We start from the raw sequence: 12,668 nt of genomic DNA on the forward strand, positions 1-12,668 counted from the left end.
GGAACTAATGTCACCATCTTGTCAAAGATTTCTTTTTATTTTTTCCCTCCATAATGGAGCACCCCATTATCTACAATACACTAGAGATTTTCAAAGTAGTTATACATCCGTAGTAGAATTTTCATTCTGTAGTTTCAAATAATCAGACCAATATATGTTATGCTATAGTAATTGCAGGAAAAGAGAATGAAACAATGGAAATGGATTGGAATCCCTAGGAATAGAATAAAACAGAATAGAATAAGAATAGGAAAGAGGGAAGAAAGGGAGACAGACGAGAAGTGAGAAGGGAGTAAAGGAGAGGGAGGGAAGGAAGGGAGGGAAGGAGGGAGGGAAGGAGATTTTAAGGAAAGAAGACTTCACAAGCACTTTGGGTTATTTATCTTTCCAACAAGGGGCAATAATACATATCTACATGAAGGTTCTTCTCCCTACTCCACCCCAAGTTTGATTCCTGTCTTTTTTGGGGGAATGAATCTCAACTATACTGTGAAATCCCATGCTCCCTACTGCTGTTTTATGGTTCAACTACACTCAAGTTTGTTGATGATTAACTGTTACTGAACTTAATGATTAGTTTGCTTGTATTAAAATATTGAAGATTGCTTGGTGTAGGACATAGAAATTTGTTTTCTCTGTGAAGAAGAGAGAGTTGGTGGTGATTTACTACCTTCCCATAATTATTATTACTATTATCTTTTGCCATCTCAGTTTTTATATGAGTGAATATAAAACATGCCCTTTTGTTTTCAGGTCTAGATGTTGATGGAATATATCGAGTTAGTGGCAATCTAGCAACAATACAGAAGTTAAGATTTATTGTCAACCAAGGTAAGTGATTTCTTCAGTTCAGACCTTTTTACAAGTAGTTTCATCTCCAACAACATTTCACACTCTCTGCCTATGTATTATGAATATATACTGATAAAGGCTTTGAAGGGAGAAAGAGAAATTTGAAGAAATTAAACAATTATTACCAGAGAAGTAAAAGATAGCCAGTTTACTTGGAGGTAAATAGAATAAAGAGAGAGACTATTTTGTTGTGTGAAATAAATAACAAGTGAAATATGATAAACTAAAAATGAAGAAGAGAATAATAAAAGGAAAAAATAAACTAGCTTTGAAAAATGTTACTGGTATATAATACACAATATATGCTGATAAATGAATAAATAAATGAATGGTGGAAAATGTAAGAGTCAAGATCACAGATGTTAGAAAAATATATAATAGGTAAGTAAAAGAATTAAAAATTAGGAAATACAAATATCATCAAAGGATTACAAACTAAAACAACTATGAAGTACTACTACAAGCCTATTAAAATGGCTAAAATTTAAAACACTGACAACAACAAATGCTGACAAGGATGTGGAGCAACAGGAACTCTCATTCATGCTGGTAGAAATGGAAAATAGTACAGCTAGTTCGGAAAATAGCTTAGCAGTTTCTTATGAAAATAACCATATTCTTACCTTATTACCCAGCAGTTGTGCTCCTTGGTATGTACACAAATGAGTTCAAAACTTATGTCCACACAAAAAACTACACACAGTATTTCCAGCAGCTTTATTCGTAATTGGTAAAATTTGAAAGCAACCAAGATATCCTTCAATAGGTGACTGGACAAACAAACCATAAATATCCATAAAATGGAATATTATTCAATGATAAAATGAAATGAGCTATCAAGTGATGAAAAGAATTCAAGGAAACTTAAATGCATATTGCTATGTGAAAGAAGCCAGTCTGAAAATGCTATATACTCTGTTGTCTCAACTATATGACGTTTTTGAAAAGGCGAAACTATGGAGATAGTAGAAAGATCAGTGATAGCAAAGGATTTGAGGGGAGAGGGGGAAGAATAAGCACAGGTGATTTTTAGGACCATGAAACTATTCTGTTTGATACTGTAATAGTGGATACATGCCATTACATATGTCATTATACATTTGTCAAAATCTATATAATATACAACACTAAGAGTGAACCTAAATGTGAACTATGGACTTTAGTTAATAAAAACTTATAAATATTGGCTCATCAATTGTAACAAGTATACTACACTAATGCAAGTTGTTACTAATAGGGGAAATTTGGGGGGAGTGGTCAGTCATAAGAGGGAGTATGTCGGAACTCTGTATTTTCTATTTTTCTGTAAACCTAAAACTTCTCTAAAAAAGACAGTGAATTTTTAAAATAAAAATTAGGAAATGTTGAAAGAAAAACAGACTAAAACATCTTGAGATGGTGTTACAGACAGCTCACAGGTTTAGAATTAGACACATGGAGTAAAACCCAGACACTGTCTCCTTGTGTCCTTGGCATCTTATTTAACTCCCTTATGCTCTGTTTCTTATCAGTAAAAACAGGATGGAAGTGCCTTGGAAATATTTTTGAGAATGAAATGAGATGGTGTGTAGTATTCCCTTAGTAACGTAACAGACTCATGGTAGTTGTTCAGTACATCTAAGTTTCCCTTTCACTTAAAAAGTCAATGATAAAAAAAAAAAAAAGTCAATGATGTCTCATTACCTTCAGGAGAATTTACACAAAGTCTACATAATCTGGCTTCCCAGCTACTTCTAGCTGACTGCAGGTCCTCTGAATTTCCTTCATGATACATTCCTAACTGTGCTTCCTTATTTACATACTGTTGTATTTCTTAATGCCTTTGCATAGTCTCTTCCATCTATTTTCAATATTCTCCTATATTTTCCTTCCCATCCCAAATACAAAATCTTCCTGCCTGGTTAGATTTCTCCTTATTCTTCAAGGCCCAGATTATAAATAATTTTCTCCAGGGAGCCTGCAACATCCCTCAGTCAGATTCCTTCTCTGTGTGCCCATTACGCTGGGTAGTTAAATTTGCATTCATACAGACACATCTAACTTCTAAAATTCCATCTATTATAAGACCCAGAGATTTAATGCCATCTTTTAAAGAGAATTTTATCAAATGTATTCAGTGATTATATTTCACAAACATTAAAATTTGAAAGTCTTGGAATAAAAAAAGAGGATATTGGTTGAAATATGTGTCTCTTCCATAAATCTCTATACACCTAAAAAGGTAGGATTTAAATTAGCCTTATATCTTCCCTCACTCACCACCAGTAGCTCTGGAGCCTCCATACAGGGAGCTCTTAATATCTGTTGTATAGTGTGTGTGTGTGTGTGTGTGTGTGTGTGTGTGTGTGTTGCAAATAGTAGAAGTATTAATACAGAGAATCATTAACCTCTCCAGCAGCTCAGCTTGGGTTGAACCATACTTTTAAGTGTTAACTGCAGTGCTTTTGGCCAGTGGCCACACGATTCTTATTTCTGAACATCTCTATAACCTAGAATCTGTTTGCTCACTAATGTGCACCGTTGTCTTTCAGAATTACTGTCCCTCCTGGGCAAAAAACAGAACTGAACATTACCTTATGTATTCATATTGGCCATTGGCCTGAACCAAAGTACCCCACTGTGGATAAAAATTGGATAAAATACCCCAGCTTTTTATAACCATTCCTGTTTATAACCAGCTAAAATCCTTCTTGTAATATATTTCATACTGAAACCATATCCTGATTGGGATTCTAGACAGGTGGGCAACACATTTCTTCTACAAAGAAGAAATCTCAAAACAGAAGCCATGCTAGAAACAAACACTAGTTGCATTTCCTGCCTTTAAAAACAATTATGCTCAGCAGTCTGAAAAGGCAGAAAAAAAAATCTGCAGTGAGAATATGAAATCTGTCCATCTCATCTTTTGCAATCCAAACTTCAGCATCCTCTGGGGCTGTGTAACTGCTCATGTTTCCATGAGAGTTGACAATGTAAAGCTGGACAGAGGCCTGAGTTGGTATCTGGTAGCACAGAATTGTCAGTAAACTGTCTCTCTGGTTTATACCACTGTCAGAATGCAACACACTCAACACAAATTATGCTATATTAGAACCTTTGATACTAGTATGTTGTCCAAGCTGTGTTGTGGAGTTGTTTTGAATTAGATGATAAAAGATATGCGTATACCATCCTCTCTCAAATTTTGCTAATCAGATTATCCTGTGAATGAAATTTTCAGGAGTGGACCTGTAGCATTTGTTCCAACACCATACCTTCCCCTCCATCTGCATGCTGGTTGCTGACAGCAGAGCTGATATGGGAGAGAATCAGTGCTGGATACAAAGAGACTGAGTGTGTACATTGTGGTCTCCCCTCTGTGTGTGTATGTGTGTGTGTGAGTGTGTGCAATGAAGTGGCAGTGCAGTGGTGATTCCTTGAAAAGCATAAAGGAATATGTGAATGCAATGCATTGTATTCAGAGATGGAACATACCTGGTTTTGGCACACCCTCTTTGTATCAACACCTTTTATCTCCTCCATGTTCACGTTCCACAATGTTTCCTTTTCAGAAGGTTCTAAACGTACAGTTTTTAAAATGAACAAGCCCTACCCACCATTGGACTAGACAAATGAAAACGATTTTGGGGATTTTCAAGAACAGTTTAATTGCAATTTATGTATTTCACTAACTTTCTTGAATGCTATAATCATCAGCAATTCTAAATACACCAGTTGAATGATTCAATTTGTTTTGGTTTTCTGTTTGACTCACTAAATCAGTAGGCATTGGATACCCTTATTATACTTCCAGATCAGATGGCATGCAAATTAAATTCAAAGTGATCACTTTTGAAAAGTATTTCCTAATTATAACTAGTAATGAAGATGATAATAATTATTATTATTGTAAAAGTAGCGAACATATTTTCATAATTTATTATGTGCCAGGCACTGTACCAAGCGCTTTACTTATATCATTTAATTTAATCCTTTCTGCTATCCCATAGAATGTGTTCTATTACTGCTCCCATTTTAAAGTTGAGGAAACTGAGGCTCAGAAATGTTAAATAATGTCCTAAGGTCATAAAGTAATAAGTGAAAGAGCTAGGACTAGATCCCAGGTCTCTCTGTCTCAGAGCCTATGCTAAAAACCACTGCCTGATTTGACATTTCCTGTTCATTGATTGTTGATTACCTCCTTAGAAAAGTGGAGCTCAGTCTTTTCGTGCTGTACCCAGTTGTTAGTGACTTTCTTTCTGTTTTCTCTAAGTGACAAGTACTGTCATAGGAGTTTGGCTAAAACTTTTCAAGAAAGAGAAATGCCTGGGAAAACAGCAAATGCCATAGTTAGGAAGAAGCCAGGCACTGCCATTCTCTGTAGGGCTTCATGTATCTATGCTTGGACTGAGAAACTACTTTGACACAATATTCTGTTGCAACCTTCAGGAAAGGCATTGAAGACTCTAGATTTACTGGGCTGTTGGTGCATTACTGAGCGCTGCTCTGCCTTGTTTGTTGTATTTGGTGACAGCTTTCAGTGACATTTTGCTGATGCTGCTCTTCCATTCTATGAGGGCATCCCCAAAGAAAACTAGTCTGTGACCTTAGATGTCAACTTGTCATCAGCCTGTGAGACCGTGTCGATTCTTTGGGATGATCTGTGACGTGATGGTTCTCTTGTGTGGGGTACTTTTACAGAGGACAAACTTTAGCCCTGAGGATGCTGCATAACTGTCTTGAGAACTTTTTTTTTTTTTTTTTTTTTTGTCTTGAGAACTTTTTGACAGCGGGTCTTAGAAGTCTCACCAGTCTGAATCCCCCCTCCTGACATCAAAATTCTGCCTTGAGCTGCCCATCTAGCTTATTGTTCAAACTCCAAATTCAGTTCAGACTCTCTTTGGTATTACAAAGAGAACATCTAAATGTTCTCTTTCACCCTTTAAAACAGGGACAAGGAAGACTGGCATCCTTTTTGGAAGATATTAACTGTGAAGCTTCCCAAGCCCATAAGCCAATGGGAGGACTCTGAGGCAGTAAAGGAAGAACTGACTGGGAATTTTCCAAACTGGTGTTTCTTAGCACACAATAACAAATATTCCCTCTAAGCATTTCTCTGAACTGGAGGAAGTTACTTCTTACCAGGATTTTAGACATGTTTTCCATATATAGAAAAATAATTTAAAGGAACATTCTTAGGGACACCCTCCTTCACTTTTTCACACCCGGAGGAACAAAATATATAAATGCCATAAATCTACATGGCCAAGAATCTTAATTGGGTATGTGGGTGTGTGTACGTGTGTGTTCATACGATTGTGTGTGTGTTATTTTAAAATGGAAGAGGATTTTTTCCCATTAATTTACAGTCTTGTACTTTGCATACCTTTATTTATCCAGCTCTTATTGACATAATGATCCAAATTAAGTATTGGCTTAAAGAGATGAACTTGCTTATTTTGAACATGCTAAGAATAAGCTCCATTGAAAATAAACCATTAGAGAAACAATTTTGTGTTGCCAACTATATCTAAACTACTTTTTTATAGATTTGTACCACAAAGCAAAGAAAGCAAAGCATTAACTTCAGTAGCTATCCCAGTGCTTTTCATATTATTTGCAGCATTAAAAATTGAATAAATGAAGAGGAAAGCGAGAAAGAATGTGAACAATTGGCAGTTTCACCATGAAATAAGCAATTGTATGAAACAGGAAAAGATCTGGAAAAGGATTTCAAAACTTCTAGTTCTGTTCTCATAAAATAGACCTTGCATCAAGTCCATTCATTTTTCTATTAAGTGAGTTTATATTGCCCTCTTATTATTTTTAAAACGAGGTATTTCCTTAAGCTTACTTCCCTCTCACTGCCAACCACAGCAACAACAAAACAAACTGTGTTATTTGCTTTATCCGATTCCACAGGGCAGTTTTTGGAAAGTTGAATCATTGATATTGCACCTTTCTGGCTTCCATGTGACAAGGTTATCTTTTAACAGTGATTTATTTTTCCCATTAAAGCTGAAAAGATCACTTGATCATAAAAGGGCCAGACTCTAACATCGTTCAGGGCTTTGGAAACTTTCTTAGACCTCATTTTTTTAGCTACGTTGAGTCAGAGAGCTCAAAGACTTGTATTGCTTTCTAGCTGCTTAAGAAAATGTATTTGTCATTAGTAAATAATGGTAAACACAGAGGTCAAAACAATAAGCTCTTCACGTACATATATATTTATATAGTTTTTAGTTTCATGTAATATTCAAATAACAACTTTCTGAATATGGTCTCTAAAGTAAACAAATTCTGGCCACTTATGTTAAAGCAAATTATACCATCCATTTATTGTGGACTATATTTTATAATTCATTACATCCCAAGCAATAAGGAACTGACTTAACTGTGTGGTGAAACAATCAAAGACAGAGACCATCTAGTGGGGAAAGAGCACTGGATAAGCATCGATGAAACTGCCTCCTTATCTTGATTCTGAGCTATTCGTTAGTCTAATGGAAACTATTTTAACCCCTTTGAATCACAGACTCTTCATTTCCAAAATGGGAATAATAATGAAAATGTTAGGACTTTAAGAATTCTGAATCAGCCAAGGGATCATCAGTATTAACTTTAATTAAGATGACAAGTGGTGACATGAAATCAGATCAATATTACTTAGTTGTGTTAATAATAGCATGATACTAAATATTAATAATCAAATATGGCTTTTAGCTTCCACATGATTGAGTTTTCTCTGATTATAATAGGATTATTTTTCTTTGGAGACTCCCTGCTATCCAATGATTTGTCTCATTCCTAGCCAAATTCATAGGAAATCTGGGTTGGCTTTATCTTATCCATAGGCTTTTGGGAGATTCCAGATTCCAAAAGACTAGCCTCATGTTCATTGGAGAGGAGGAGAGAAGTCTACTGAAATTTTAGGGCCTAGTTTAGTTGTGGCTTTTCCATTGGGTCAAGAAATTGAGTCCAGAAACTAAATCTGTCAGAGTTGTGCCACTGCCAATCTTCAAGCAAAACCCTAAGGATGTTTATAAAAATCCATCATCATCATCAATCATTATCATCACCATAAGAATTAATGTGTAGTCATTAAAAATTAGTGGAAAAATACACCAAGCTTACTTCTGCTCTAACCAAGCTTTAAAGCACTGGTTCCCAACCCTGACTATATTTCAGAATTTTATTGGTTATCTACCGCTGCCTAACAATATTACCACTAACTTAGCTGCTTACGCAACACACATTTATTATCTCCCAGTTTTTGTGGGTCAGAAGTCTGGACATACATAAAAAGAAACGAAATTGAGTTATTTGTAGTGAGGTAGATGGACCTAGAGTCTGTCATACAGAGTGAAGTAACTCAGAAAGAGAAAGACAAATACCGTATGCTAACACATATATATGGAATCTAAGAAAAAAAAAAAAAAGTCATGAAGAACCTAGGGGTAAGATGGGAATAAAGACACAGACCTACTAGAGAATGGACTTGAGGATATGGGGAGTGGGAAGGGTAAGCTGTGACAAAGCGAGAGAGAGGCGTGGACATATATACACTACCAAATGTAAAATAGATAGCTAGTGGGAAGCAGCCACATAGCACAGGGAGATCAGCTCGGTGCTTTGTGACCACCTAGAGGGTGGGATAGGTAGGGTAGGAGGGAGGAAGACACAAGAGGGAAGAGATGTGGGAACATATGTATATGTATATCTGATTCACTTTGTTATAAAGCAGAAACTAACACACCATTGTAAAGCAATTATACTACAATAAAGATGTAAAAAAAAAAAAAAAAGTCTGGGCATGGATTAGCTGAATTCTCCATAAGGCTACAATCAAGGTGTCAGCCAGGGGTGGGTCCTATCTGGAGGCTCACCTGGGGACTGGTCTGCTTCCAAGCTCCCATGATTGTAGGCAGGATTTAATTCCTTGTGAGTTGTTGGACTTAACGTCTCAACATTACTGGCTGTTGGCCAAAGTCCTTATGGACATTTCCATAGGCCATTTCACAGCATGGCAGCTTTCTTCATCAAAGCAGCAAGGGATATAGACCAGTAGCTAAAGCAAGGTTATAATCTTTTGTAAGATATCATGAAGGTTATAACTCAGCACCTTTGGGGCATGCTGATGGTTAGAAGCAAGTCACAGTTTGTATGCATGCCCTAGAGGAGGGGATTACAGAAGGCATGAATACAAGGAAGAGGAGAGAATCAGGGATCACTTTAAAGTCTGTCTGCCATGAGAATCAAGTAGTGGAACTTTTTAAAAATAAAGATTTTTGGAGCTCAGTCATAAAAACTCTGATGTAAAAACCTGAGGTTAGAGCTCTAAGTATGCATTTTTAAAGAAAAACTTTACAGGTGACTCAAGTGCGTAGCCAGGTTTAGGAACTCCTGCACGGTATCCAGCTACTTTTATTCTGGCTATTTAGAGGAGATGTGACCTACAAGCCATAAGATATGTGAAGTTTATGTTTGAGGAAAACAGGAATAGACTATGAACCCTTTTTTGTTAACCAATTTTCTAGTGATGAGAAGTTTTCTTTTTGACTGTTGATTGATATAATAATGTTAACTAACTTTTATGAACTCTGAGTCATGATTTGGAATAAAACTAAGAAATGAATGTCATGAATATAACACGTATATTATTCATATGATTAAAATTGCTGACATTTTTCACAGCTGCAATCCTTTTCCAATATTATAGATTTCGGAATAAATGAAAAAGAAAGTTGTTTAACCTAAGGAATTGCTAACAAAAATAAAGAGTAAATAATATTTTAAAATGTAACAGAATAATACTGATGCTGATGATAGCTAGCATTTAATTGAGAATCTGCTACGTGGCAGGTATGCAAAGTTAGAGTTATCTCAAACCCTCGTAAAAGTTTGCAAGGTAGATAAACTTTATTATCCACATTATTCACACATGAAAATCATGGTTCAGAAAGTTTAAGTAACTTTCCTAAGGTTACAAAGTTATTATGTTTTGAAGCCAGACGGTGAACCCATTTTAAACTTACTCCAAAGAATATATTGCTCGTTGCTGGATTTAATTTACTGTAGGGGAGGGAGCAGCTCTCTCATTTTCTTCTTTTTAACATCAAAGAACCAAAAACCACTTCTTCTCATTATAATACTATACATTCTTGGTGTCCAGTCTGTGGGACTCTTTTATAAAAGGAAACTTCATTTTAAAATGTCCTTTCAATAAATAACCCCTAACTGCCTGTGACTTCATGAAGGGTAGTAAGTTTGATTCATTTTTGTATCCCCAATACAACAAAGTGCCCACTACTGTTTATGGGTTAAAGTTTTGTTGCAACAAAATAAGAGAATGATGAGCTTCTTAAACAAATCAACTCTCTATCAAATGGTCTCATCGGTACATTGTGTTAGGTTCTACTTCTTGGATGTCTCAGTAAAGAAAACTCAAGCTGTATCTCACATTTATTTTCTCCCAGACTCCTATAAATTAACACAATTTTAGACTGTGTAAAAAAAATCATGGGACAGAAATAAAGAGTGAAAAATCCTGTATTCCCATTCTCTGCCTCAGTAAGACAGAGCTTGAGGAGAGATGGTTTACCTTGTGTCACTGGCAATTGGGCAAGTCAGGCACAACATAGGAAGTAGTGGTGTAACTTCGCTTGCCATCTTGGCTCTCCAGAATGTTGGAAATGACTAAGCAGAGAGAAAATAGGAATTGAGTAAATAGCAATGAAATTGATTATATTGCTCTTGTTAAGTCCATGCCTTGAATTTTGAAAGTATGCTTTGGTGTTTGTTTTCACCCAGGAGGTCCCTGTTGCCAATAATTATGGCTTCGGTGACTCACATATATTTATATGGCACCTCTTTTTCAAGGTGCTCCATGTAGTTTAGAAGGAGTTCCTAACAAAAGTGTGCTATAGGAAAAAAGGTATTCTTATTACTTCAAAGCTGCTTCTAGAAAGAAAAAGGAACAGGTGTAGGGGCAGTAAGAAATTTTGGGGGGTCTCCATAAACTCCCTGAAGAGAAGCATCCAAAATTTACAAAGGCAGGGGCTGAAGCAACGATCAGATGAAAATCTGAATGACTTAGAGTCATGCAGAACTCAAAACCCATCCTCTCTATGCCCTCACATCCATGGCCCACCGGAGACGGAGTGGCAGATATCCCTGTCAGCTTTCCTTTTCTCTGAGGGTCCTGGCACATCAGGATTGATAAGGAACTGAGAGGTGAGCTCCATAAAATAAGATTTTGGCTTTTACATCATTCATTCATTGACAGACACTTAAAAAGTTCTTACTATTGCCAGGCAACATGCAGGATGCTGGAAATAGCAGTGAATACAACAAATGACATTCTCATTGACACAGAGCCTCTATTTCCATGGATATTCCAATCCAGTAGCCAAGAAGATTGGTGGTCTATTCAATGTAAATTAGTAAGAAAATTCTAGGATCTGCAGGCCCCACAGATTCTTTTTCCTTCCTACCTCTCTGATCTCACCACGTACCTCTCTGTCATCTCATTATTTTCCAACCACCCTGGCTTCCTTCCTTCCTCCCTTCCTTCCTTCCTTCCTCCCTTCCTTCCCTCCTTCCTTCCTTTCTTCCTTCCTCAGACACATCAAGTTCATTTCCTCCCAGGGCTTTGGCTTTTGCTCCTGTGTACCTGAAATGTGCTTCCTCCAGACGCCCACAGGACTCACTCTTCTCAATGTTTGAATCATCTTCTCAGCAAGGCCTTCCATGACTAACACCTCTGAAACATGCCTCCACCATGCCCACCCAGTCACTCTCCACCCCAATATTTGTTTTGTTTTCTTCAGAACACATACTATCTGAAACTGCCTTGCTTCTTTATTTGTTGCTTCAGTGGCTGCCTTTCTCCTCTACACTGTAGCCTCTATACAAGCAAGCTCTTGCTTATTTTGGTCTCTTAAGTATCCCCAGTTCTTACTGTACCTGGCACATAATAGCCTTCAAATAAGTATTTGTTGAATATTAAATGAATTCCATAAGGAAATTAATGAATAATGTGGACCACAGCGATGGTTAGACCCTAATCAAAGGTAACCTTAGCTTTTAGGGCCAGAATACAATATAGCCTCAAGAAAAAAAAAATCTTCAGAATTTTCACCCAGGAGGTCCCAGAGAGTCACAAACTTCTCCCCACCTCCCATCTCCACCTGTGGTCGTAATCTGACTGTCCAACATGGACCACATAAGAAAGACTTGGCAAAAAAAAGAAGAAAAAATAAGAGACACCTATCAAGATGGAAGACCATAGCCAGCTCTAACATCCTGGCCTAACAGGCCAAGAAAGGCTGCCTAAACAACTGGTGACTCCCAATCCAGGTGGTAAGACCACACTCGGGACTGTCATCTGCTTATGTAAATTTCCACAGTGTGATTCCTCTCAGTAATATTGCTTATCCACAAGGCTCTGCCAGCCCCACGTCAGTCTGCCAAAAGTCACCTCTCAAATTGCAAGGCTCAAATTGCAAGGGACTTTCCTGGTCTTACCATGCCCCCCCCCCACAAAAGTATTATAAAATGAAAAGTATATGAGAAGAATCAGGAAAGGAGGAAAATTAGTTTACGGAATAAAATAGGGCTTTAATTTGCCTAAGGACAACTTGAAATGGAGATTTATTCATTCAGAAATATCTGTTGAAAACCTATGAGTCAGAATCTCTTCTGGGTACTGAGGAGAGCCCAGGGGAATCAGGATCTAGTGGAGTGTACATTTTGTTGTCAAGAGACAGATAATAATCAAATACACAAGTTGCTTACAGGTCAAGTCAAGAGTCAAGATGGTGACATAATAGAGGATA

General features: G+C 36.9%; 1 protein-coding gene across 5 annotated transcripts in view; it reads left to right on the plus strand.

The window, feature by feature from the left end:
* The window catches only part of ARHGAP15 (Rho GTPase activating protein 15), a 616,446-nt gene that overhangs the window by 421,179 nt on the left and 182,599 nt on the right, over positions 1-12,668 (plus strand). For all 5 annotated transcript variants that reach the window (XM_024744104.1, XM_024744108.1, XM_024744105.1 and 2 more), the window contains one exon: positions 754-831. In XM_024744104.1, coding sequence (XP_024599872.1) covers positions 754-831 — 78 coding nt within the window. The remainder of the gene's footprint in view (positions 1-753; positions 832-12,668) is intronic.

This window comes from Neophocaena asiaeorientalis, unplaced genomic scaffold (genome assembly GCF_003031525.2).
Source record: "Neophocaena asiaeorientalis asiaeorientalis breed wild unplaced genomic scaffold, Neophocaena_asiaeorientalis_V1.1 scaffold11, whole genome shotgun sequence".
NCBI lineage: Eukaryota > Metazoa > Chordata > Mammalia > Artiodactyla > Phocoenidae > Neophocaena > Neophocaena asiaeorientalis.